The sequence below is a fragment of the Simochromis diagramma genome, unplaced genomic scaffold, assembly GCF_900408965.1.
Source record: "Simochromis diagramma unplaced genomic scaffold, fSimDia1.1 OVJJ01000753.1, whole genome shotgun sequence".
Lineage (NCBI taxonomy): Eukaryota > Metazoa > Chordata > Actinopteri > Cichliformes > Cichlidae > Simochromis > Simochromis diagramma.
In genome coordinates, this window is record NW_024387523.1 from 22,588,314 (window position 1) to 22,615,933 (window position 27,620).

Consider the following 27,620-nt stretch of genomic DNA (forward strand, 5'->3'; position numbering starts at 1 on the left):
GGTAGCCGTAATGCTCCAACAATCCATCAAGCGCTGCAGCTCTGTAACTTACTAAAGTCGTACTAAAACATTTTTTGACAGATTGCTGAGCGCCGTGTACCACCTAAAATCGGTTCGCGGTCAGTAAGCACAACCAGAATTCATACATAAGGCGCGCTGTCAACTTTTGAGAAAGTGAAAGGATTTTAGGCCGTGCAGCCCCTGTGGGCTGCATGTCGTTAGCGCAGTTAGCTCGCTAACACGTTGACGCCGTCCAGCCCCACAACTCGCTAACGGAGATTTGCCGTGTCCATCTTATCGCTGCCTGCAGGTGAAGCTATGGGGGAAGAGGGGGAGTTGTGTTCAGTGAAGGAGAGGCGAGGCCGAGTAACATTGCGTGAAGACAAAAGTGGACGAAAGAGAGGCAAACTTGTGGCTCCACAAGTATAATTATAACGTAACATAGACTATATCGATATAAAGGATATTGTCACATCTTATATCTCGTATGAAAATATATCGATATTTTTTAAAAACGCGATATATCGCCCAGCCCTAGCTGCTACAGAAATGGAATTCTCAAAGTTCCTGAACAGAAACACCACAGCATGTATGTAGTGTTCACGCTAGCATAAAACAATTACATGATCATAGCTAATGCCACTAATGGAGAGCTAACTACATATTTGAAGCTACACTAGTGTTTTGGTGCCACCATGTTTTTTTTTTTTGTTGTTGTTGTTGTGGTTTTGTTTCCTGCCAGAAGCAAAGAGCGCTAATTTATCAGCTAATGCTAGCAAGCTTGGCTAACTGTCACTACCCAATCCGTACCAGAAACAAGATCGGTACCACGCATGTGCGAAAGGTGTCTACTTCTGGCCGAAGCATTTTACGATAGTTACGGGTCAGAGCATCTGTTAAGATGTTAAGAATAATAAGTATAGCTTAAAACGTTTGCAATAATGAAATATTTCAATATAATGTAGACAAAAAATAAAAATAAAACGACAGTTACGGATCAGGACTCCCCAATCCTTACTGAGCATGTGCAAAGTTGGACTGTACAAATCGGTCTACCTGATCCATACCGCCCATGTGCGTTTGTTTTCTTCTTCTTCTGTTTTGTTTAATGGCAGTTTACTCCCCAGTGTATGAGGATACTGCCACCTGCTGACCGAGCGAATAAGCCCTATTGTAAAATGAACTAGCATCATTACAAACGCGTGTTAAATTTGATTTAGTGATAGTCGTGTGTTTATGCTTGTCTGTGTGGAGAGGATTGTTGGAATAGTAATGATGATGTCAGCTATCACTGTCAATTGTCATTAAACACTTAATCTGGCTGATGAATCTTCACGTGACATATTACTAAGTCAGTATTATTAAGTCTGTAATTAGGCGCCATTCTTCATACTTTACGGCGCTGTTGTTCAATTGGGGGACGATCTCTGTTGAGGAGAAAAGCATGAATTTGTTTGTATACGAATTATCCATTGTTTAAATGTCCCGGGCAGTCAAAAAGGAGGCAGAGCTGTTCAGAAATGTTATGAGCTAACTGGGCGCTAACCGTGTCACTCAAATACATTAACTGTTGCAATCTTGGCAAAGAGAGGAAGTGACGTAAGATTTGCGCTTGCATGGTACCGATCAGGTTTCAGGTACGGATCGGGTAGTGACACTAACAAGTAGCACTGATAAACTGTAAGGATACAATGTGCAGACACATTGGCTAATTGTAGTCTGATAATCCAATAAAATGCTTCAAAAGGTGCATTTTAAACAGCCCAAACACACACTGTATATTCTGTAAACATACATTTTAATTCTGTAAAGTTGGCCATTTCACATGGAAATACCATTTTTCCCACTTGTATATTTGAGGAGGGCGTTGAATACATTAGTAGGTTAGTTTGGAATGTGCACTATCAACTAGTCACCAGCTGTAGTATTGTGTAGGACAAGCAAATATTTGTGGACATGGCTTTGTTGAGGCTGACACACCTTTTTATCAGAACATTAGTTATAGTAACAGTGTAGGTACAGAAGCTGATACTTCTTAATCATACTTCCCTTGCTCACTCTTTTTCAGCATATTACCAGTGTTGGTCAAGTCAAGAAAAAAGTAATCAGTAACTAATTACTGATTACTTCCCCAAAAAAGTAATCCCGTTACTTTACTGATTACTTATTTTCAAAAGTAATTAATTATTTAGTTACTTAGTTACTTTTTAAAAACACGATTTACAACCTGAATAGGTGATAAAGCGATAGATCTTTCAGCCCAATTCTACTTTTTCTACATAATCCATCATACAAAATGTAATCAAATGGAAAAGTCTCTTTTTAAAACTTGTTTTATCAGTTTTAATCTTTTAACTTTATGCATCAAGCAAATATTAAATTATATGCAACATTCTCTGACTGGAAGAAATTTGTTTAATATTTAAACCTATTTTCTGCACATTCCAGCACATAAAATAAAATATTTTTTTGTGTTTACACTCAGTCTTTCAAATAGATGCAAGTAAAACACAGCAGAAAACAAATAAAGTCAAAGACTAGCGGTCCTGTTGCTCTATTTTCACCTGTAAAGCAGGAGTAGGGTAGGCGGAGGTTTACCCTGGTGCAGGTGTGCCGCAGCGGTCAGTTGAAGAATCCGCGAGTTTCTCTGTGAGTTTCCCATTACGTCGTAGCACACTCGGTGCTTGCTTGGAAGTTTAGGGGGGTTTTTTTCGCTGTAAAAAGAAGTTTTCTTCCCACGCACAACGGACGCTAATGTTTTTGTCACTTTTTATGGAATCAAACTTAAAGTAAGGTCAGTACTTCCACGCTTTAAACGCTGCACGCTCATACTCTCTCCCGCACTCGATATGTGATCCATTGTTGATCTGCACACAGCTGTTGTCACAAACGTCGCACTTGCTTACGTCACTGTCATGAGACATTCTCGCAAAAAAATCACGGTTTTAGTAACGCAGTAACGCAGCGTTCCTACGGGAAAGTAACGTAATCTAATTACCGTTTTTGCAATAGTAATCCCTTACTTTACTCGTTACTTGAAAAAAGTAATTGGATTACAGTAACGCGTTACAAGTAACGCGTTACTTCTGCCACCATGTTTTTCTGCCACCGCGTTACAAGTAACGCTGCCCATCTCTGCATATTACACACATTGATCTTCAAAATATCTCCACAAATTAATAACAGCATTTCTTTTGTTTTTGTTCTTCTTCTCTCCCTGTCTCTCCTGCAGGCAAGCTGTCCCTGGAGGAGTTTATCAAAGGTGCCAAAAGTGACCCCTCCATCGTTAGGCTACTCCAGTGTGACCCCAGCTCGGCCTCCCAGTTCTAAAACTGCCCCTACTGCAACCTTCTTCTTTTTTTATCCACAACTTTGCTCTGTTGCTCTATTGAAACAGTCAATCAAATCAATGCATGATGGTTCTCGTCTCTGATATCTTTCTGTTGTTGTTGTTACTGTGTGCAAGGATGATAGAGGAGGATAAGGAAAGTCGTCACTGTCATTTTACGTTTATGTTTGGGAGAATGAAGGGACTAGGTATGACTGACAGAGACGCCTGCTAATGTTCCATAATATCTGTCTCTCTCTCTCTGGAGCGTTGGATTTCCAAGGAGCTTGTGACGGCGTGTGGATGTTTGTTTGTTTTTTTCTTTTTTCCGCAGGGAGAGGAATCAGTTCCTACTCCTACACATATGCACATGTAGATGTACATCATGTATATACTGTACGCCTGTATATCATAAGATAAAGTGCATCTGTCTTCATATAGGGGCGCACACTCTTTGCCATTGAAAGGCAGTATTATGTAGCGTAGCTTCCTGGTGGTCCATCTGAATGGGCATTTTAAGGGGGGTGGGATGGGGGCGGGGCTTGTACATCAGATTTCTTTGATTTTTTTTTTTTAATTTAAAATGCTTTTTATTTTCCTTTTGTACATACTGTTTTCCTCCTTCATGGTTTATTTATTCAGTTTTTATTCTCATTATTGCGCTTTTACTTTGATAATATCGAGATGATCAAATTCCAGTTTACAGTGACGGAGAGAGAGAGAGACAAAACTAGTCAAGATTGACCTCTTTGTGGACTCGAGCGGAGGAATTCCTGTAAAATAACGGGATCCCATTTGTTGCATTTGATCAATGACACCAGTAGCACATATCAGTCGAGCCGCCATTTGTTTATATAAAGTATGGCTGTGCATTTGGGTCTGAATGCGTGCGCGTGCATGTGGACACACACAAGGTATGCTTGAGGCTAACTTTTACAGTATTATCTTGTTGTGTTGTTTCTTAATTTGTAAGTATTTTAAAGTTCTTTAACGATGAGCAGTAAACTTAAGATAGCTGTAACCGTTCGCTGTACTACTGCATGATCCTTCGAACCCGGCGACGACAGAATCCACAGACACAGTTTACGCACAGCGGTAACTTTTTGTAGCTCTTCAGCCTCCTCAGCATGGACCCCAGGCAGAAATGATTCGATATTTGTCTTGCTCTGGGACAACACGGGCCTCCTACCCCCACGCTCTCTTTTCCTCTGACAGACCGAGAACTCACTAAGGGCTTGTTCATCACTCTCTAGCTTAATGATTTTTTTATTATTATTATTTTCTAACCTCCTGGATTAGTCTGCTTGCAGAGCAGTTAGATGAAGGGACGTGTTTCACAAGATTGCAGCGAGTCCGGAAATGTGTTCTAATTTGGATCTGTTTGATCTTATTTATAGAGCAGAAAGAATGTTGAATATATTTTAAAAAATTTAAAATTATAAACTTGTCTCCTGTATCAGTGACAAATAAGTATTGTGCGTTGTTGAGGTTTTAAAAAGACCAGATGCAGTTGTGAAGAAGACCTGAACCTGAAATAAACATAGTCACTGGTTGCAGCACGGCCAGCACCATTCTCCTTTATCACGCCCTAAATGCCCCGATAGTCAGATCACTATTGCCCTCTTGTGTTTTCAAGGTAAAACACACACACACTCAAATTGAAGCAATGGGACAAAGCTAACAGAAAATGTGTGGATATGGCGCATAAGGAAGTTGGACTCAAGGATATCAGTTTGTCATGATGGATTTTGTCATCATGGGTGTCATGATGAGCAAAACACAAAATCACGTTAACGGTATTTCAATAGTTATAGAAAATAATGCTCTCGGTCAAATTTTTTGTTTTCTTTAAGGAACACAGCAGGGAGGAGGTAGGAATGTAGTCATGAATTCATAAATACTCAAACAACATTGATATTTTATTTTTAAATATCAGGATTATTGTTAATTCAAAGTTAGCATGGCACCTCTGGCCTGTAATATTAGTTTCAATGGTGTGTTCTGCAGACAGAACGCCAACATGTTGTTGTCTCCTTTCAATTTTATCTTGACATCATTAGCCAGAATTTAGCTAACTTACTGAATACTACTGTAGCAGTGGGGGCTGAGAGTCATCCTGGTGCTGCTGCATCTATGTGACATTTAACTAGTACCAAACACTCGCACAGGAGCTTCCTAACCAGCCGCACCTCTGCTTTGGGGATCCTTTAGTGTCACTGCCTTCTGCTGGTAGGATAAAGAACAACAGTTGCTACTCTCTGATCTATTACAGTGTAATCCTTTTCTATTCTCACTGCCTCTGATAAACTGGTACCTTGTGTTGGATAAATACGAACCTCCTTCTTTCTTCCTTCCTACTTTTCTGTTGCATGAAAACCTCATCTGAGGATGTCATGTTTATTCTGTTGAACCTGAAATCGAAATATATGTGTTTCTAAGCTGCACGTGTGCACTGCGTCCTCATTTGTGGTCATTTTGGATACGTGTGGAAAACGTTAAAACAGGGGTCGACATACAGTCTGCTTTTGTCTTAACTGGATCAAACCAATGAAACTCTGTGAAACTGCTTAGAGTTGTAAACCACTGACATTGTTATCATATTAAAACATTTAATTATCTTAATATAGGAATAAGAAGCCCAATTTTAACATTATGTCTCATTTTGTCTACATGATATAGAAATGTAGAATGCAGTTTTAAAGAAAAACATCTGCTAGCATTAATCTTTGGGCTTAGATTACAAGGGGAAAAAAAAAATCAGCAGAAAAAAGTAAGTCATTGCCCAGACGGTCCTCTAATTATGGAGCAGAAAGATTTTTTGTTAATTCACATAAAATAGCCTTTTTTTGCAGACTCATTGTACAAAAAAAAGAAAATCCAACATTTATTCCTTTCTTTCCTTTTTTTCAAAGCAGCCCAGTCGACCGAATTGGGAGTCTGTGGTGGCCCAATTCTGGTCCCTGAGCCTTATTTTTGAGCAGATCGTGTCTGATCTGACAGCTGAACTGTAATATAATTAAAACATGACATATATATTCCATATATTCCAGGCACTTCTTGACGTGCACCTGCAGATGGTTTGTATCAACCTGGCTAAAAGTCATGCATAACCAGTCCTACCTGTCAGGTCACTCACGAGCTGCTGGGGTTACCATGTGCTAAAAATGTTTTGGTGCCAAAGTTCAGAAACAAAACACATAACAATGGTGTGGTTTCTTGAATAAAAACTTTATTTACTTAAGAAATAAAAAAACAACATGTGCAGTGCTAATTTGACTTGAGCTAAAAGAAGAAAACAAAATGCATCTCATACCCTGTTAGGCAAACCTGAGACTCTATCCTCAACAAAAAGAGGAAAAGCATTGTAACACCAGGAGAGCAGCTCATTTACATCCCAACAAAGTCAGAATAAAGAATATTTTCATCTTGTTCTTCCCATTCTGTTGGCATTGTGCAAAAGAACCCACCAAAAAACCCCAAAATGAAAACATTTTGTGGTCACATTTTGGCATGTGTGAAATACTGAGCTTTGAATTGTGGTAGAGATTTCAGTGTTGGAGAGCGCTAACTTCAAGATTAGCCCTGCCTCATGGCTTTATACTGGGAAAGTGTGAATCGAGTTTTAAACAGGTCCGAACAGCTGACATCACAGCGGCATCGGATCATTCATCCAACCCTTGACAACAAACTGACCAGCTATTTCTCATAATCCCATTCAGACCTGGCACTGTGTCCTCTCTTTGCAGCATCTCTCCTCCTGATGTGCATATTTTGTTCAACACGATAACAAGAATGAGAACTGACAAATTCCCATAACTGGGAAATAATCTGGGCCTCAGAATATTCATAGATCACTTCCTCTTAAAGAAACATCTTCATCTGAGGCCAGAGCTTTAAAGTACTGACAGGTTATGAGCATGAAGTTTGACTCCAAGTACTGTAGCTGGAACCTCATAAGTCTTTTTCTGGCTCTTCGAGTAGATCTGCTGCGTTAAATAACGCTATATCCAGAAGCTGGACCTTTCCAGCGCACCCCTTTGCAAGAGCCGGTGTTGCTCCGTCGCCCTTTGCTGGCTTCCAGCTCTTGTTACTTGCCTTTCTCTGTCTGATCTCACTCTGTGTGGCTGGCGAAGAGGTTGTCTCTCCGAGGGAGGAAGACTGTGGTCCTGACGAGGAAGATACTGTGGAGGGGTGGGAGTTCGGTGCTGGCGTTGTGGAGTTGCTGTGCTCCTTCTTGGTGGTTGGCTGTAGGTTCTTGGAGGCTCTGTATGCCCAGGGGCAGGTTCATTGTAGCTACTTGGAGGTCTAGAATAGTGAGGAGAAGCACCTTTCTCGATTGGCACCACAGCATTAATCTACACAGACACCAAAAAATGGCTTTAGTTATAGTGCACAGACTGCCAGTAGAGTTCAATAGATGCCTGAGTCAAAATCTCACCGATCTGCCTCTGGGTCTCTTCCTGGTAGGACAGCAAGGCAGACCCAGAAAGGAAATGCAGACAGCAAAGCAGCGGGCACAAAACACCAGCTGGATGAGACAAGTCACGATTAAAGGCACCCAAAGGATCAGAGTCGTACTCTGGGGAGGGAGAAGGTGAAGATGAGCTGGGGGGAAACACCAGCTGGACCATTCAGAGAACAATATCTGTAAAGGTGCTCTGCAGTCTAACATAAAATGGGGAAACTGTATAGATAATAATGTGATACAGAAGTGAACGTGTTCTCAGATTGCACAGCAGGGCTGCAAACCAAAAAACTTCTGGTTTGCAGCCCTGCTGTGGGAATTTCAGTTCGCACAGGAGAGGCTGGATAAAATATGCAGAGCATGAAATGCTACAGAGGGAATTCAAAGAAATAGAGATGCCTTTTGTTGTTGGGCACACTGACTCGCAGACTACAAAGAGAATAAAAAAGTGCACCGCTCAAAATTTGGAGCTCTCTTTGTAAATCATGATGAAATATGCAGGAAGCACAGAACATAAGGCTTGCATAACCATCATTACTGCTTCTAAGCATGCATGTGTGCCATAAAAGTCCAAAACACACTCTCAGGTGATGTAATGTACCCTCCGGCAGCCATATTGGAGGCCGCTAGCTAATACACAGCACTGAGTGAACAGCATGGTCTGCAGTCTCAATAGACTAAGACAAAACTTGATGCTCTGGGGTCCAGCTTCAATTTGGTCCATTGCAAACTTTATGTGGCTGTAAAACGAGGAAGAAACACACCAAAGATGATAATCCAACCCTCATTCCAGAAAGAAAGCAGAAGAACTTGGGTTTAAATCTTACAACTTGTCTAAATTTCAGATAAGTATTGCTCAAGTTTTGTTTCAAAGCTCTCTGTTGACTTATTGAACCCATTTTCTCTCTTTTTAATAAGCTTTGATGGTAGCTACTTACTATATTAACAAAAGTATTGAGCCACACCTCTTAAGATTTGAATTCAGGTGTTTTTAGTCCCGTTGCCACTGGGGAATAAAACGAAGCATCCAGTCATGCAGTCTGTCTTTCCAAGTCTTTGAGGGTCGTTCTAAAGAGGTCAGAGAATGGTACTGTAATAGGATGGCACTGCTGCAGCAGGAGAGTTTGTCTTCCCTCCTAGATATTTCAGGATCACCTGTAAGTGGTATGATTGCACAGCAAGCAGCCGCAAAGTGTCAGCAGACAAAGATGGAGAGCGAGGGTCGCTAAATACTAAATACAGACTCAGTAACCGCAATCTTCCTCTGGCATTAACATCAGCACAAAAACTGTGTGCCAGGAGCTTCAATAGGAATCCTATTATTACGCTTTACATTATGTACTCAGGTTTGCAATAATTCCCCCACTTTTCCTTTTAGCTTCATTTCCTTCTACCACTCCCGTTCACGTCCTGTCAGACTGTGGCAGGTTCACACTGATTTATTTATTCAGAGGAATTCTAAATAAAACACGAAGAAATCCACATAATTAACAAGACAAGTTTCTTCTCTTTGCTTAAATTCTAATAAATGTACTTGTTATTAATTATTTTTAGGTCTATGAGCAATTGTAATCTCAATATTGAACAAAATAATTCTGTATATACAGTGGTCCCTCGTTTATCGCAGGAGTTACTTTCTAAAAATAACCGGTGATAGGTGAAATCGGCAAAGTAGCCAACCTTATATTATTTTTTACATTTATTATAGATGTTTTAAGGCTGTAAAATCCCTCACTGCACACTTTATACACTTTTCTCAGACAGGCATGAACATTTTCACACTTTTCTCTCAAAGTACAAACCTTCGTAGAAAAATAAGTCAAGTATTATAGAATGAAACCAAAGGCACCCATGGTTTCCTTTGACGGTGCAAAACATTTCATCGACATTGTTGTGTTTGTCGGGGAGAAAACTTACATACTGTACAGCACTTCAGACTCACGCTGCTAGCGATGGAAGATTTATGTAAAGTTGACAAGCTGAATGAAAAGTGAACCGTTATAGCGAGGGACCACTGTAATGGAATAACAAGCAGCACTAGTGTATTTTTGGCTTCTTCAGCTATACTATAATGTGAAAACACCTGTGTTATTTAAAGCAGCGTGAATGTTAGGGTTTTAAGGTAGTACGTCTGAGTTAGTCGTTGCTTTAACTGTCTTTTGTGATCTTCAGGATGATTTGCCCTGTTCTCATCCCAATCATCGGGTGTAGGGCACTAAATAAAGTAAATAAAAGCACGATCCACAGGCGGTTACAATCATGGTTAAATGACTTACACAGATGTATTGATTCAAACGGAAACATATCTGTTCACCCAGAGAAACAATGTAGAAACGAGGCATAACATGCTACCCTGTGATTACCGCTCTCTATCATGATGAGTGACGATCTGCACTGCAGACACGACTGCACGATGGCAGTCTCCTTTTCAATATTTAGACAAGTGAAGCCCTCCCACTCACTGAGCCACAAAATTGACTGAAAGAATACAAACACGGTGGCGGTGGGGACTGTCTGCCCAGGGCCGTGTCTGTGCTACTTACAAATGATAACCTACACCGTGTGCAGCAGCTGTGCCATTAACCCCCCGTGCCAAGAATAAATCCACTCTAAGATGAAGGTGACTGATGCAACAAATTGTCAACTACATTGGGTGTTAAAACGCCAAAGTGTTGCTGATGTGTGGATGTTTCCGTGAGGCTTAGTGCGTCTGACAGTGTAACGGTGTCTGGACGCAGCCCGGAGCTAGCTGACGGGGTCAGGTCAACATTTGTGCCACCAGTCCGTCAGCCGCACAAGCGCGACAGCCTGAGTGACAGAGAGGACAGACACCCAGCCTCCCACTCCTTCTCCCACACCCTTATGCACACACACACACACACACACACACACAGTACAAAAGGGAATGCTGCCACCATGATGCACAGCCTCTGTTGTGATTATGTCACAACAGTCAGCTGTTCAAAGAGCCATCTGCTGCAGAAAAGGTCACAGGTCACGCCTTGATCTCAGCATCTGTGGCGCGCACACTAATGCACTCACGTAGATGCGTGTGGGGTCAAAGGGACACTCGTTGGTGACGCTGGAGTAGCCGGTGGCGTCGGGGGAGCGGCAGAAAGTCATGAGGCTCCGCCCACCGTGAACAATGGCCCTCACCACGGATACAAAAAGGCCAATGGCTGAAGCCGCTGCCGTGAAAGACGCAACCAGACTCACTGTGAAGAGAGACCACGTCTAGGGGAAAGGAAGAGAGAAACACAACTTAGATGATCAGGAAAGACAAATTCTCCCAGCTGGGAAACTGGGGCATCTCCGGCTGGAAATAGACTTTTAAAAAAAAAGAAAAGAAAAAGACGGCAAAAGAGAAACAAACATTAGTAGAGCTGAGATTATTCACAGCAGCCGCTCTGACATGTCAGAGCAACAAAAGCACAGGTGTATTAATGATTCTGGTTCCACTCCTGCTACTGTGCGTGCTGATTCACTGCCATAGCCTCCTCATCCTCCCCACCCACAACAAGAAGTTTGCAATACAAACAGGGTTAGTTAGGATAGTAAAGCAAGCAAAAGCAGGAGCAGGATTTTGACTGATGCTCATAAGGAAATATGCAAAGAAAAGCAAGACTAACTCGACAAAAACAAACAAAACAGTTTGATATTTAACAACCTCACTTCAACCAGGGGGTGCAGTGTGGAGTTTGCATGTTCTCCCTGTGTCTGTGGGCTCTCCAGTTATACTGGCTTCCTCCCACAGTCCAAACACACAAATGGGGTTAGGTAAATTGACCATAGGTATGAATGTGAGTATGAATGGTTGTCTGTCTCTCTTTGTTAGCTCTGTGGTGGACTGGCGTCCTCTGCCTCTATGATATGATCCAGGTGCCTCCGTGACCCTTAATTGGATAAGCAGAGGAAAATGGATGGATGGCTGGACTTTAACCATGCTTTTGATTAAGTAGACTTTAAATTGTTGTGTCCCTCCATTTATCGCAATTTGTCATTATGCAGCCTATCAGATTTCATATACCAAGATAAGTGTTCTTGTCAAAAGAACTCCTGTGTCTGAATATTGTGTTTCTGTCTTCAAAGAGTTGAGCTCCCTCAACACACAAAAAAACAACAACCCTAAATTACAAAAAAAACTAAACAAAAACCCCAAAAGAAATCGGTTTTTCTCTGCTTGGACATGTTCTCTCGCCTTGCTTGTCCTGACTGCACTGCCATAACCTAGCATAGCGTCGCATAGCGTAGCATAGCATAATATAATAGGCTCTCAAAACACATTATGATTTGAAAGTTGATGGCTGCACAGTAAAAGCTACAGATAGCAGCCTTAGGCTCACACAGGATTAGAGAGCGTTAAAAGACTGCCTGGCAACCATTGGTTGTTATTAAAAAAAAAATGTTACCCAATCTGTTGCAAGTACTTGCTAGAGGCTGCTGGCAGTTGCTGTGAAATCAACTGCTAAAGCCCCAATCATGCAGGCTTAAAAACCTGCAATGCCTTCTGCTAGCCCCTAGTTGCTAGGGAAAAATTTATATTCCCTAAATTGTTTGCAAGTGGTTGCTGGAGGTTGTTAGCTGCTGCTAGGTGAAACTAGTTGTAAGAACTTATACAGCTGTGCTGACAACCTCCTTGCAATTGCTTTTGTTGCTAAAACATTGCTGTGGTTGCCTGTTGTTTGTATGTTGCTCCTTTTGCCAAGTGTTGGTTTCAGAGGTTGGGGGTTGCTGCAGCACTCCTTCTGTGACCCATCACAACAAACAACCTCCAACAACCACTCACCAACCAGTCGGCAATTAAGATTTTTTTTGCTCTAGGCCTGTGTGATTAGGGGCTTAGCAATCCATCCATTTTCTACCAATTGTTCAGGGCTGGTTGGCGAGGACAGCTGGATGCCAACAGAATCACATCATCTACAAAAAGCAGAGATGAGATTCTGAGGCCACTAAAGAGAAAGCCTACTGCCACCTGGCTACACCTAAAACCTATGTCCATAATATCTGAAAAGAATGAAAAGAATCTGTGACAAAGGGCAGGCGTAGCAAAGTCCGACACCCACTGGGAACGAGTCTGGGTTATTGTCAGTAGTTTCGATCAAGCTCCTGCTGTAGATCTACAGCAAACACCCCATAGCCTGTAGCACCCCCAACAGGACACTCGGAGGGATGCGGCTGAATGCCTTCTCCAAGTCCACAAAACACAAGTAGACTGTGGGTTATAGATTTGAAATGAAAATTCTGATTTGATCACAATAAAAAGCTTGGGTTGAAAACAATTTTAAATGGGAACTAAAGTCCAATTTAACCATGAACACAAACATTGCAGTTTATTTCCTGATGTTTTACGAATGGTGTTTCCTAAGTACAGTCATCGCCTGTTCTAAGGAACTACTTATGATTTGTTTTAAAAAAGAAAAAATAATAGTAATCCATTCAGGATGTAGCACGCCTCTTGGACAATGCAACAGGAATAAGCTCCAGCCTCCATGCATGATAAGAAGATAAGAAAATAGACTGATTATGCAAGCCTTAGCTATACTTGTATTACAAATGAATGATGCACGATAATGAATGATACGCTGGGTGGAGAAACCTATCCCGAATTTACAGAAGGTGAGATGCAGCTAATCAGCGTGCCCAGATATTTAAAGTCAATTTGCGAAGATGACTGAGCTGTTAAATCAAAACCCGATAAGGCCAGTAAAAAGAAATTAAAAAAAAAAAAAAAAAAACCACCTACAGCAGCCAGCACATGTAAGAAAGGCCCGTGTTCACTCATCACTTGAAGTGGATGACTGAGTTACATAACAAGATGTAATGGACTCAAACTGCCGCCTCACAGCCTGCTTCACAGAGGCACTCGCTAACAAAGGAAACCGGAGTGGTTTATCAAGCTACAGCTCACTCATGAGCAAGCTGCCTCGTCAGTCCCGTCTGAGCAGCCCGACAGCTAACTGAATAAACAGAGAGGAGATGCAGGGAGTGAGAGGGGGAAAAAAAAACAGACAGACAGACACACACACACACACACACACACACACACACACACACACACACACACACACACACACACACACACACACACACACAGAGCTCTGCAGGGCTGAATTCAGACACCTGAGGCAATGTGCAGGCTTTTTTTTAAGTCACGACAGAGAGAAAAAGGTGAGGAAGCTGTAAAATATCAAAGCATAAGCAGGCGAGCAGAGCGCTGGAGCGCTGTGAAGGTACCGCTCTGGCACAGTAATGTTAGATCAATAAGAAAAGCAAAGGAGAAAAGGTGGATAACACAAGGAGAAAGGAACCTACTCTCCAGATATTGAGATTAAAAAGCATACTGCAGAGATACTAACCAGGGATTTACTCTTCTTGTTTTTAGAGAGGACGATAGCCAGAATACCAGCAACAACTCCCTGCGGAAAGAACACAGATGACATTTTAAAAAACCAAAAAAAAAAAAAACCAAAAACAAAACAGGGAACGCACTGCAAGCAATTCAAACACATCTTTAAGTGCCTCTGTATTTTTGAAAGATATTTTTAGGAGACCTGAGGAGCAGCATTTTCACAGAGTGGCTCAAACTAAGTGAAAACCACTCAGATTCCTACACAAGCCACATTTTTCAGAGAGAGATTAAACATTATTCTAGAGTTCTTTATACAGTAAAAATGGTTCTAATGAACTTTAACACTGACCTATTTTCACATACAAACAAATGTGCTGCATGTCATTCTCAGAATTGCTTCCTCATAGCAGCAAGGAGAATCATTTATGGCACAAACCCAAAGAACAGCCAGAAGTGAACCCTGTCTTAAAATGTGGTCACATCTTACAGCAGAGTCATTGTGACTTTGTTTCATTCTTATCTGTAACGAGCACATCACATCAATCCCCTACACGTGAATGACATCAGCAACTTTTAACTAGAGTTGGGGTAGTCCAATTAACCAAAGGCCGGAGCTGCAGATTAGAAACGAAACGTCAACTTAAGCCTGTGATATTTGTCCAGAGATGGCAAAAGTGAGCACATTCATCACTAAAGCAGACATACAGATGCTTGTGGTAACAAGTACTTTGGTAAATGTTAATGTACTGATTCAATTTATTAACTCAAGTAAGAGAGAAAAGGCAGAAAGTAAAAAGTAACTCTTTGGATATTTCTACCAGCTTTTTGAACCTCCCACAAACGTGAATACAAACCATATCATTTTAAAATTTGAATTCCGATAACCATCTGTTATTTGGAAGCAAAGTGACATTCAGCATGTGAGGGCAGCGTAAAAGCCCATGTTATCTGTCTTACATCTTTCTCCATCTCTGATTGAGCGTATCTGGCCATATCCCTGTGTTGGTGTTAATCATGCATTATGATAATAATGTTGTTCCAGGATCGACATTGCAATTGATTGATCACGTTGTGTCATAACTTTGGAATTCGGAGAAAAAGAAAAAAAAATGCCTTTGTTTATAAGAAACTCTCTTCTGGAAAAAATGTAAGCATGTCAAGTGTTTCCTTTATTAAGTTATATTATATAATGTGTATATTATCAATATTATCAGCTTTGCTGTTACTCCAAATTTACGCTACTCATGCTGGTTATCTAGCAATAGTTTTTAAAAGCATTAGCTAACTTCCTGGCTAATGCTAACTGACTCCTCAGACAACATCATTGGTCAGCTGGAATCTTGATCCTGGACCGATGACGATGCAGGATCAACGGGATTATCAGATGGTAGCTCTGAGTGAACTTATCGAGCACTCTTCTTTTCCTGGGAAATACAGCAGCTGGATCTTTAGCCAACAGACGTAACGTGTGACCAACTGCATACAAATAGATGGTGTATTTGTTGATATCTCTTGAGCTTTTAGAAACTTATTTGAAATTACCTGCTACCAAAACAAACCCCTGAACAAACAAAAAGTTACTTAATTTACGCTAGCGCCTCTTCTGTAGCGCTAGCTAGATGTTTAAGTACTTCAACCACAACTTTTGGACGATCTGCACCAAAAAAGCCATCCCAGATTGTTCCGGCCCACTTAACCCCTGAGTATAGTACAACAAATGATATAATGTGTATAGATTATATATTTGGGTTTTTTTGCCTCTTAGATTTCTTTGTAATAAGCACCAGTGATGGAGACACCAACAGGACTGATTGTCCTTTTTCTTGTTCTCCCCATTTAGCCTCCAATCACTTTAATGTTTGAACATTAGCAGTGTCAGGAAATAATAGCCCCCTCAAAAGCGTTAAACCTGGAGTAAAGAACTTGTTTGGAAAATGTAATGAGTAGAAAGTGCAGATATCTTGGTTAAAATGTAGGGAGTACAAGTAAAAAGCTGAAAAGGTAAAGTAAAGACATCTGAAAAATCTTCTTAAGTACAGTAAAGTATATTTTTACTTCACAGCTGTGAATTTGTCTACAGATTTATAACTTATGAATCCTGAAAAACAGTTAATTCTATTGTTTTTTGTGCTGTCATCACCACGAGGGAAGGCAACATTGGTAATATTTGAATAAAACGTACGCACGTAAAAGAATTCTTACCCTGCACAAAGAAAACAAACAAGCACGCACACACACACAAAATCACCATCGGCTTTACAAAACCCGCGCACCGGCCTGTCGCGTCTCACCACCATCTTTATCTGCACACTGCTCCACGTGACCTTAACTCGTCCACACTGTTTTGGATGTGTGACACTCAGGGTGACAGAGTATGATCAAGCAAATAAAGCTTTAGTCACACAGGTAAAAATGACTATTCCCCGACTGAATGGGAGTGGCAGCTGAAAAGTTTACACTGGCTGCAGCACTGAGAGTGAACTTTTAGTCTGAGGGCAAACTTCTTTCCAGTCTGTTGCACATTTTCAAGCTTTAGCATCACTAAGCTAACAGAAAGCATGAAAAACTAGAATATGTTTACTTATATTGTATATTGCATGTTGTAGCATATGGTATTTTGGAAAACCCTAACTATAAATAATAACCAAAAGGCAATATTTTATCATTATTATTATTATTGTTGTCGTTATTGTTAGTGATAATAGTAGAAGTAGTATTCATGCCAAAATCACAGGAGTGAAGCAAAGATGACATTTTTTTAACCAGTCCTCCAGAGAGGAGGATTGTGGGTGTTTTGGCTCTTTTTGAATGTGGTCTTGCAGGTCAGTTATCGTTGTTACCTTCAGGGCATCGTTATACCTTACCTGCTAGTAAAAGTTTTTGATGCTTTAGCTCACGTGTTTGTTTGGATGTTACTGTGTTTTAGGCACAACAAGCTTCTCCGAGCTAAATTATCCACAGTGGGATTTATACAGTCATTAATAAAGATTAGATTTAGTCACACAGGTAAAAATGACTATTCCCCGACTGAATGGGAGTGGCAGCTGAAAAGTTTACACTGGCTGCAGATGTCCTCTTGCTCTATCCTTGTTAGTGCCAAAATGCTCACCAGCATGCCAGATGCGATGGCCACCACGTTGGCGATGGCGTACTGCATGGTACGGTCCTGGTTTTTGATGCTGATGTGCCTGAGCACCACGCCATGCACCAGAGCTCCCAACAGAAAGTTCACGTGACCGACTAGAATCACGCTCAGACCCATCTTCATCAGGGCCTTGGGATCCTGCAGGCTGTCGCAGCACAGTCCTGATGGGAGAGGGAGAAAAGAAGCAGGTCGATCCACAGCAGCAGAGCAGAGAGAGGTGACTTTAGGTCATCCACGCCGTATTGATCAGAAACACAGGGGCCAGGTCAAAACCACGGCGGAGATGTCAGCCGTGTTAATAATTAGCTGCTGAGCGCAGGTTGTCCCAAACAAGTGTGTAAGAGGTGACCAAAGATTTCCAAGACAAAAAAATCTACACTTGGCCTGTTATGCTTTCCCCCCCCATCTTTTCAACCAGTCAATGCTCACAATAAACCCACATTAGCTTCATGTAATGCACAATAATCCCTCTTATCCAAAAGCGGAAACTACAGATACAGTTCCTGACAAGCTTATCTACTCTTGGCTCTGTGTGATGTCATCAATGTCATCATCTAAGACACACGCCCTGTTTGTGTCACTTTTAGGCTTGCACATCAACTTTAATCTCATCTTGTGAAAAGCCTGTTGTTTAAACCTTCTGTTTACTAGAAACAGCCAATCAGAAGAAAGCAAGCTTTAAGGGAAGGGGAAAGGCGCTAACACAGACGCTGGATAAAATCAAGGGATGCTCCAAGGCCCAGTTTAATAGAAAGAAGGATTATTCTGAACTGCCAAAGCTGCTCAAGTAGAAAGTAAAATTATGAAGTAGAAAATTAGCATGAACAGGGCTCCCTTTCTTATGAAATCTGGATCACATCTCAATTTATATAATGAATATTGATGGGGCTTGTGTAGTCACGTGACACCGGTCGTCGCATACATTTCGTACGGCGATCCATCCAAGTGAGATCCATATTTATTCCTTTATTCCAGCCACAACAGTTTCACAACTAAATATCTGGTCAATGTTTACTCGCCTCTTGCCACGTGAAACATCCACGCACAGGCATGACAGTTGTGACAATGTAACACGGTGCTGGGTTTGTTTGAATCTGCCAGTAAAGGGTGATAACGTTTAGAGAAAATGCCCAAAGTAAGCAGTCACTCTGTTATTGCGGTATCAAAAGTGACCTGATAAACTAGTTCCACACCACCACCACCACCACCACCACACCCAAACAAACACTGAAGTCTGGAACACTGACAGCACTTTACAGGCGATTAAATCCCCAAACCCCCACACTCCTGTTTGTTACCTGTGTCGCCCATCTCTGTCAGGTCACCATTCGGTAGGTTTTTTTGTTTGTTTGTTTGTTTGTTTGTTTTAAATTATTTTAATTCAAAAGACAGGCTGTCCTGCGGTGGGACGGTGTCAGCGTGCTCTCGCTTCTTCTTCAAAGTGATCTCCACAATCCCGTCGGACAGAAAGTCACAGTCTCTGACACTCCTGCACGACGCTTTTCAAAATAAAATAATGATCCCTGAAAGTGGAGCATACTTGATGAGTTTTCAAAACTGTCGATAAGCTTTTTTGTTATTATGAAAAGAAATGAGGAATTTAATACTTTAAACTGATTCTTTCTTGTGTGGAAAAATAAATTGGGATTATGTCTGTGAAAAAATTTTCTCCCCTGAATAAATTGTTTTAAATACATGCTTTTATTTTGAAAGTAAATTCAATAATTATATATATAATATTCTCTAACCTTGATGCAGACAGGGCACTGCCTATAGATTTCTTTTTAAATGTAAAAATATTTGAATGATTGTGATGCAACTTTTGACAGTTTGACAGTTGCCATTAAAAAAAAAAAGTCCAAACTTCAATATATGTGGCTGGTTTGAATAAATAAGTAAGCTGCACAAGAGTAAAAGAATGTGTAGCAACTACAGCAAAATAATCTTTTAAAGAAGCCCAAATAGTAAACAGTCACAAAACAACGGAACTCTGGGGATATCACTGATGGGTTCTGTCCCTTCATATGCCAATAAGGCTTGACTGCCACCAAGTGGATCAGTGACGCTATTGAAGAAATATGAAGCTGAATGACCATTTTACAGATTTTTACAAATATATACAAGTTGTAATGTTTATTTTTGTCCCTTTGAGCGACTAAGTCAAACAAATTAATAGTCACTTTTGCTCAGTGTTGTAACGTTCCGTAGTCACAAATCTGTGAATGTTCAGCCCATAATGTGAAAATCAGTTCTTGATATTTCATCAAACATTTATTTGTAAGATCACAACAGGGAATTAGAACATTTACATTAAATTACATTTTGGAAACTTTATAAATGTAAATACAATAAACCTGAATGCGTTCACCTTTTTTCATGGGTGCTTTTCAACAACACGCAGAGGCCTAAATTATCATCGTGTCCATTAGGGCCGTGGAGAGATCCCTTCTGAAGGTTAACAAAACACACACACACTTAAGTTCAGTTGAAGCTGATATGAGGTGTCAGATGTCAAGTGGATAATCTTACATTTGAATGATATTAGGAAGGGATCTTCAAATGTGCAGAACACCATATCAAAGATTTGAAAGCCAAAGGTGAAACTACTTAACATTTAATGCATAAAAATAGGTGATTAATAAGGGGCGTGAGAAGATTTCTTGATTTTTAGTTCCCCAAAAGGGTCTTCAGCTATTCAGCGTGAGAGGACTTGCAGGTGTCGCAGTCCACTTCAGGGCGGACCTTTCTCGATGCAATTCTGATGCTGCCGTGTTGTTTTCGATTCACCACTCTGGTGGCAATCATGTAGAATATCTCACAAATGTTGAGCACCACACACAGGACGGATGCCCCCACCATGAAGTAGGAAAAAACGGTTTTCTCAGTGGGTCGAGACACGTAGCAGTCGACCAGATTTGGACAGGGGCTGACATCGCATTGAACCTTCCTGGGCAGCTTAAAGCTATCGTAGATGTAGTGGAGCAAGTAGAGAAAAGTGATCTCGAAACCAGTTTTGATGAAGAGGCTCATCAGGTACGTCCACCACAGGCCGCCATGTTTTTGTCCCGGGTTGTCGTAGAGCCGAGTGTTCTCGCCGTGCTTGGCTCGGTACTTGCGTTCCCGTTCTTCCCGGTAAGCCACGTGGAGCACCACCATGAATGAAGGGCAAGTGATGAAAACAAGTTGGAGGGCCCAAAGGCGAATGTGGGAGATGGGGAAGAAGTGATTATAGCAGATGTTGGTGCAACCAGGCTGACGGGTGTTGCAGTCGAAGTGCCCCTGCTCGTCGCTCCAGACTCGCTCAGCAGCCACCACGAAGATCAGCACCCGGAAAACAAAGACCACCGATAACCAGATCCTTCCGAAGGCAGTGGAGTACTTGTTGACTCCGCTGAGAAAACCCTGAAGAACTTTCCAATCCATGAGTTCAGGCTTCAATATGTTTCTTTTAAGCTGTGAATATTTGGCAGAAAAAAAAAGAAAACATAAAGGAAAAGTTATGCAATCATCCAGAGAATATCTGTTCCCAACAGTGGGTCTTTCAAATAGGTGTTCCCATTTCTGATCAAACTTTTGCTCGGAAGCTCTGAAACCTAAAGCTCTCCCACTTCTCACAGCATGTTTTCACTTATGTTCAAAATTTGACACTTTTAAAGAAATATGCCATTAATAATTAATGAAATGCTCACTGGTTTATAACATAAAATCCCACGACAGCACAAAAGATACTTGATTCTCTACCTCGGCTACCTTTAGAAGAGTTTAAGCTGAAGCTTGCCTCAACTGTGTTCCACGTTTAGTTCTTCCATTAAACTTAAGGATTTCTTTTTCTAAATAAAGTTTTAAAATGAAAAATAACTTATGTGAGACTGTATCTAAAAGAAACTTACCTTATGACTTCTGTTCTTGCACGCAGTCTTTCATGCGTCCAGTCTGGGAAATAAACTTCCTAAAAAAATAAGTTAAACAGGTAGCATTGGTTCAACCTCTGGACGGATTGGTCATAATCTAGAGGTGTGTCCACTTCTGGCATCTACCCAGCTAATCGGAGTGCTGGACAATATACTACCTTAAAGTTATGAATGCAGCAAAAAAATTACAAAATACACATACGTAGTGATACGCTATCATTTAGCCTTAATAAGGCACATTTTAAATTGTATTTGTCCACTGTGATTTGAGTTTCTTATGTTTCTTATCAGTCTCATGAGGCAGTTGAGATGTGAAGATATGTCCTTGGGTAGGTGCTTAGTCAACCAGGCTACCACCTAACATTTGTTTGAGCAACAACTCTAAAATGCACCTGAGATATGGAGAGTTGATATCGCTAAACAGTATATGCATTTATTTGTTGATTTTCTAAGGTTAGGAAGTGCAGCAGTCACCACCTTATAAGTACACTCAGTACAAATCTGTTCTTTGATATGACGCTCGTAGAAGGAATGCCAAATGTAGTTTTTACTGAGGTGGTGCGAAACTAGTGTAGGAGTAGTGTTTGTTTTTAATGCTACTCCCTTCACTTACCACATGAAGTTGTCATGTGGATACATCACATTGTGGTTTTGCTGACTACTTTAAAAGATCTTATGGAATGGTAGTAGCAGTCTGGCTCTATTAGTTCATTTTACAGCATTGCCATTTGTCTCAAGAACTTAACCAGAACACCAGTGATCTGTCTCAGCTTTGGGTTGGGTTTAACCACTTGCTAAGTTTACAGAAACTAGAACAGCATTTCAAATAAACTTTTATATATTTTGGCGTGACGATTTTTCTGTTGAATGTTCCAAACAGGTAAAACATTCTGTAGAAAGTGGTGGAATTTAAATGAAAGTCTAACCATGGTGGATAACTAAAAAATGATAAACTGTTGAGAAGTTATAATGTCCATCCTAATTCTTTCTGAGTGTAGTTAAAGAAAAAATCAGTTTACTTTAATTCATTCAGCACAGGTTCAGAAATTTTGTGTTATGTAGATTGGAGAATCATAACAGTTGGTTACATTGTAACCCAGGTTCTCTGAGGGGAAAGACTAGATCTACACTGAACAAAAATTTAAACGCAGCACTTTTGTTTTTGCTCCCATTTTTCATGAGCTGAACTCAAAGATCTGAAACATTTTCTACATACACAAAGGACCCATTACTATCAAATATTGTTCACAAATCTGTCTAAATCTGTGTTAGTGAGCACGTCTCCTTTGCCGAGATTATCCATCCCACCTCGCCGGTGTGGCATGTCAAGGTGCCGATTAGACAGCATGAATATTGCACAGGTGTGCCTTAGCCTGCCCACAATAAAAAGGCCACTCTGAAATATGCAATTGATCACACAGCACGAGGCCATAGATGTGGCAAAACCAGTCTGTATCTGGTGTGGCCACCATTTGCCTCATGCAGTGCAACACATCTCATTCGCATAGAGTTGATCAGGTTGTTGATTGTGGGCTGTGGAAGGTTGGTCTATTCCTCTTCAATAGCTGTGCAAAGTTGCTGAATATTGGCAGGAATTGGAACACGCTGTCATATCCGTCGATCCAGAACATCCCAAACATGCTCAATGGGTGACATGTCCGGCGAGTATGCTGGCCATGCAAGAACTGGGATGTTTTCAGCTTCCACGAATTGTGTACAGATCCTTGCAATATGGGGCCGTGCATTATCATGCTTTAACATGAGGTGATGGTCATGGATGAATGGCACAACAATGGGCCTCAGGATCTCAACACGGTATCTCTGTGCATTCAAAATGCCAGCAATAAAATACACTTGTGTTCGTTTTTCATAACATACGCTTTCCCATACCACAACCCCACCCAATTCTCTGAAACACCTTTGAAGAAGGCTTATGGCAGAGAAATGAACATTCATTTCACGGGCAACAGCTCTGGTAGACGTCCTGCAGTCAGCACGCTAATTGCACGCTCCCTCAAAAGTTGCGACATCTGTGGCATTGTGCTGTGTGATCAATTGCATATTTCAGAGTGGCCTTCTATTGTGGGCAGTCTAAGGCACACCTGTGCCATATTCATGCTGTCTAATCGGCACCTTGACATGCCACACCTGCAAGGTGGGAGGGATAATCTTGGGAAAGGAGACGTGCTCACTAACACAGATTTAGACAGATTTGTGAACAATATTTGATAGTAATGGGTCCTTTGTGTATGTAGAAAATGTTTCAGATATTAGAGTTCAGCTTATGAAAAATGGGAGCAAAAACAAAAGTGCTGCGTTTATATTTTTGCTCAGTGTACATTGCTGAACATGTGAAATATGTAGAGTGGAGAGATAGTCTTGACATATGGTCATATAAATCCAAAAAAAAAATAATAATTTTGATAGTATCAGATTAAACGTTTATTGAAATAGCAGTACATACATGCTCAACACATCAATGTTGGGGAACAAAAACATAAAATAGTTAAAATGTAAAATTGGTTTCAAAATAACCAACATCATCTGTTTGTAAGCATTTGCTGATGATTCTGATTCTGATATTTAAAAATTCATTATGTCTCTCAGGACATAATGAGCTCAGGCTATGGTGTAGGGCGGGGCTGAACCCTTCTGGCCCGGTTCTCCATTGGTCACACTCTTCTCCAGAACCGGTTCTTTGTAGGCTGAGTTTTCATTACCACTCAGAGGAACTCTGGTCATCATGAAGGAGTTGTCTCTCATGGAGCGAGGTCCTTTTTTGCAGCATTCCCGGAACCTCTTCCCACACAGATATAACACCTCACAAAGAGTGAGGAAAATGCACACAAAGCTGGTCACCACCATAAAGACAGTAAATATCTTCTTTTCTGTTGGCCTGGAAAACAGAGTGTAAGAGATAAAACATAATGTAGGATTGAGTGTTTGAAATCTTTGGCCATTTAGAACCTTAAAGGTATCCCTTACCTCGCAATGTAGCAGTCCACCACATTGGGACATGGCTCTTCTCTGCATTTCACCAGTGGAGGAAAGAAGGCAGCTTCGTAGAGGTAAAACAGCAGGAAGACAAACACGCCATCCACAGTTATCTTGAACAGCAGGCTGAAAAAGTAGGTCCACCAGAGACCCCCTCGTTTCTTTCCTGTGTTATCATACAGAGGTGTGCAGTCTTCTCCGTACTTTAGCCGGTGCTTACGCTCCCGGTCTTTTCTGTAGGAAACGTGGAGAGTCACGAGAAGGGATGGACAAGTCACAAAGATCAGCTGGAGAGCCCAGAGTCGGGTGTAAGAGATGGGGAAGTAGTGGTCATAGCAGACATTTTGACAACCAGGCTGGCGGGTGTTGCAATCAAAGTCCTTTTGTTCGTCGCCCCAGACCTTTTCACAAGCCACCAAGAAGACCAAGAGCCTGAAGATGAAGACAATGGCAAGCCAGATTCGACCAAACCTTGTGGCGTACTTGTTAGTCCCACTGAGGAGACCCTCCAAGAAGATCCAGTTCATGGTGTTGTTTCAGATTTCAGTTGAACCCAATTGTAGAAACAGAGCACTAAAAAAGAAAATCCCAAAATGTGGGACCCACTGCTGAGGTATAGCTCGCTTGGACGCACTCTGAACTGGGCATGTCAAGCACGAAGGTGCTTTAATATGTTTCTTAATACCTGCCTGTGCCTTCTTGACACAGCCAGAAAGGGAGGGAGGTACACAGAACAAAGCAAACATAGACCCATTCTTCAGCTAGAGTTACTTCTGTAACTGGTGATAAAACACACACACACCTTGACTAGTTCACTAGTTCACACAGGCTCTGCACCATCCTGGACGCTACAAGTCTTACATTCAAAGAAAGCCAGTTAGCCTGACTTAGAATAAATAAGGAAAGGTATGTGATACAACGAGCCAGGTTGTGTCAAAAGATACAAAAAGTCTGCCTATCAGGAAGTTTCTTAGAAAGAGACAGATGAGTATTCACTTCTGAGGAAAGTTTTTATACACACCAACACACCAACCTGTCTTCTCCTGACTTTAGCGTTACTATATATTTAAAATGTGGCCAAAACAGTACGATCCTATCCTTGGATAAGTTGGAAACAAAGACAAAACATCACAGGTGATTTATATAATCCCATCCTTCCTGTATGAGGAACTCAATTTTATTTGTATAGCATTAAATCACAACAACAGTTCCTCAAGGTGGTTTGTATTGTGAGGTAAAGACCCTGCAAAAATACAAAGAAAACAGAGGTTATAATAAAATATAATATTGATTCACTCTTTAGCTAAATTATAATTTGGTCAAGACACTTCACCCGTTGCCTTCTGGTGGTGGTCAGAGGGCCCGGTGGCGCCAGTGTCCGGCAGCCTCGCCTCTGTCAGTGCGCCCCAGGGTGGCTGTGGCTACAATGTAGCTTGCCATCACCAGTGTGTGAATGTGTGTGTGAATGGGTGGATGATTGTGTATAGTGTAAAGCGCTTTGGGGTCCTTAGGACCAAGTAAAAGCGCTATACAAATACAGACCATTTACCATAATAGAAAAGGGAAAAAACAACCTTTATAAAGAAAAAGACACAGCACCTCTGTGAAATCATTTTATTTTTTGCAAAATCTGTTACAATCACAAGACAAAACTTGTCAGATTGGACAAAATGCAACACAGTTACAATAACCTTATTCTCAATTTTATAACCTATGAAGCTGGTCCTGGATGAACAACCTTTTTGTATATCAACCCTTGCTATTAAGGCGGTCTGCTGGCTGGCTCCACAGCTCTACAGTGCACAATAACTTTAGAGTGGATATAGAGAACCACATCAGCCAGAGTCAAGTAATCCTTTGGGTTTAGACCACAGACTGTATAATATGGTTATGACATTGTACGTGTCTGCGTGAAGCTGGACAATGAAATCCAGCTGTATTAGATTAGATCAGCAGTTCTTGGAGAGTACTGATGTACAAAGACACAACAACGCTATAGGAAGGTGTTTATGTCTACAGCCTACACAGACGGAGAGGCCCAGGAAGACCTGACTCATTATTATTATTTGTGGATTAATAGTTATACTAACATCCATCCATTCGCTTCCGCTTATCCTTTTCAGGGTCGCAGGGGGCACTGGATAGGGCGAGAGGCGGGTTACACCCTGGACAGGTCGCCAGTCTGTCGCAGGGCCAACACACAGGGACAGACAACCATTCGCACTCACATTCACTCGCACATTCACACCTAGTGGATTATCCAATTAACCTATCCCCACGCAGGGAACCCACGCAAACACGGGGAGAACATGCAAACTCCACACAGAAAGACCCCAGCCTGATGGTGGAATTGAACTCAGGACCTTCTTGCTGTGCGGCAGCAGTGCTAACCACCATGCTGTTATACTAACATAATGTATATTATGACATTATAGGTTTTTAGTAATTCTAATTTATAATTCTAATTAATTATTATGAATTATAATGACACATGTTTCATGTAGATGCCCTGAGTGATAATGGATCTCTTTTAACACTAATGCTTTTTTTTTTTTTACTACAAGTAATCAATCAATAACTACATACATATACATCTATCTATCTATCTATCTATCTATCTATCTATCTATACTGTTTTATACTGTAAATAAAATAAAGTTTAGGATCAATTTCTTTCTTTGCACTGAATGAGAGGATATATTTTATAGGCTTTTGGTATAGCTGCAATAAAAAAAAAAAGATTTCCATATTTAAAAAAGATTCTGAAGGAGTTTGACTGCCGGACTTGGAAACATGTACCTTCATATTGTAGTATTATGATTCTTACTTGAAACAAGAGTCAAATACTTTTTCCAACATTATGCAAAAATAGTTAATTCAGAATCTTTTTCAAACATTTGTGCACAGTCACCTTTTAAAGTCATACCATCTGTATTAAAGTACAGGGTGATGCCCAAGAACCAAAAAGTTGTCCCCAATTTTTTCTGTCCATATTTGCATTTAATTTTTATAGATTTTTCTGATTTTCTATACAGGCTCCCACTGACTGCTTTGCGAAGCACAACCTCACAAAGCTGTAAATGCTCCTTGCAAATGCATATTATGGTTAAGTACATTTCATGGTATTCCAAGCCAAGAACAGCCACACTCTCGTTTTATCCACTCATTATAATTGTTGTTTACCTCCTGTTCATATGGCTTCTTCTGCAAACGCTTGCGAGGAAGCTTATTACAGTCTGCATACAGACCCACTTATGTATTGGGCGGTGATGCGTCAAGGAAAACCGATTTAGTGACATATTTCCTAAGTACTTGTCCAAAATAAAAGAAGAAATGTTTTCATCATGGGCATTAAATGCCGCTAAAGCCGCCTGAGCGAGATGTACGCACGAGCATCGTTACATTTTCAGTCACTTTAGTTAAAATGT

General features: G+C 40.9%; 4 protein-coding genes across 4 annotated transcripts in view; 1 reads left to right on the forward strand and 3 right to left on the reverse strand.

The window, feature by feature from the left end:
- Positions 1-5,760, forward strand: part of LOC120726686 (hippocalcin-like protein 1) — a 52,987-nt gene extending 47,227 nt beyond the window's left edge. Inside the window, exon 5 of the mRNA XM_040020460.1 lies at positions 3,233-5,760. Within this exon, the coding sequence (XP_039876394.1) occupies positions 3,233-3,330 (98 nt within the window). The 3' untranslated portion in view covers positions 3,331-5,760. The remainder of the gene's footprint in view (positions 1-3,232) is intronic.
- Positions 5,761-6,235: 475 nt separating this feature from the next.
- On the reverse strand, positions 6,236-18,763 carry tmem54b (transmembrane protein 54b). The gene is made up of 6 exons (XM_040020456.1): positions 18,586-18,763; positions 17,252-17,448; positions 14,150-14,209; positions 10,836-11,027; positions 7,767-7,907; positions 6,236-7,683 (listed from the first exon to the last, which is right to left on the reverse strand). Exons 1-6 carry the CDS (start codon positions 18,596-18,598, stop codon positions 7,330-7,332), a joined length of 957 nt encoding a protein of 318 aa, XP_039876390.1. The 5' UTR covers positions 18,599-18,763; the 3' UTR covers positions 6,236-7,329.
- A 401-nt stretch (positions 18,764-19,164) lies between these two features.
- LOC120726685 (gap junction beta-3 protein-like) lies at positions 19,165-21,300 on the reverse strand. Its single transcript, XM_040020459.1, has 2 exons — positions 21,178-21,300; positions 19,165-20,740 (listed from the first exon to the last, which is right to left on the reverse strand). The coding sequence occupies exon 2, from the start codon at positions 20,708-20,710 to the stop codon at positions 19,979-19,981; it is 732 nt and encodes a 243-aa protein (XP_039876393.1). The 5' UTR covers positions 20,711-20,740; positions 21,178-21,300; the 3' UTR covers positions 19,165-19,978.
- Positions 21,301-22,886: 1,586 nt separating this feature from the next.
- On the reverse strand, positions 22,887-25,513 carry LOC120726684 (gap junction beta-4 protein-like). The gene is made up of 2 exons (XM_040020458.1): positions 24,184-25,513; positions 22,887-24,094 (listed from the first exon to the last, which is right to left on the reverse strand). The coding sequence occupies exons 1-2, from the start codon at positions 24,717-24,719 to the stop codon at positions 23,818-23,820; spliced, it is 813 nt and encodes a 270-aa protein (XP_039876392.1). The 5' UTR covers positions 24,720-25,513; the 3' UTR covers positions 22,887-23,817.
- Positions 25,514-27,620: the final 2,107 nt, after the last annotated feature.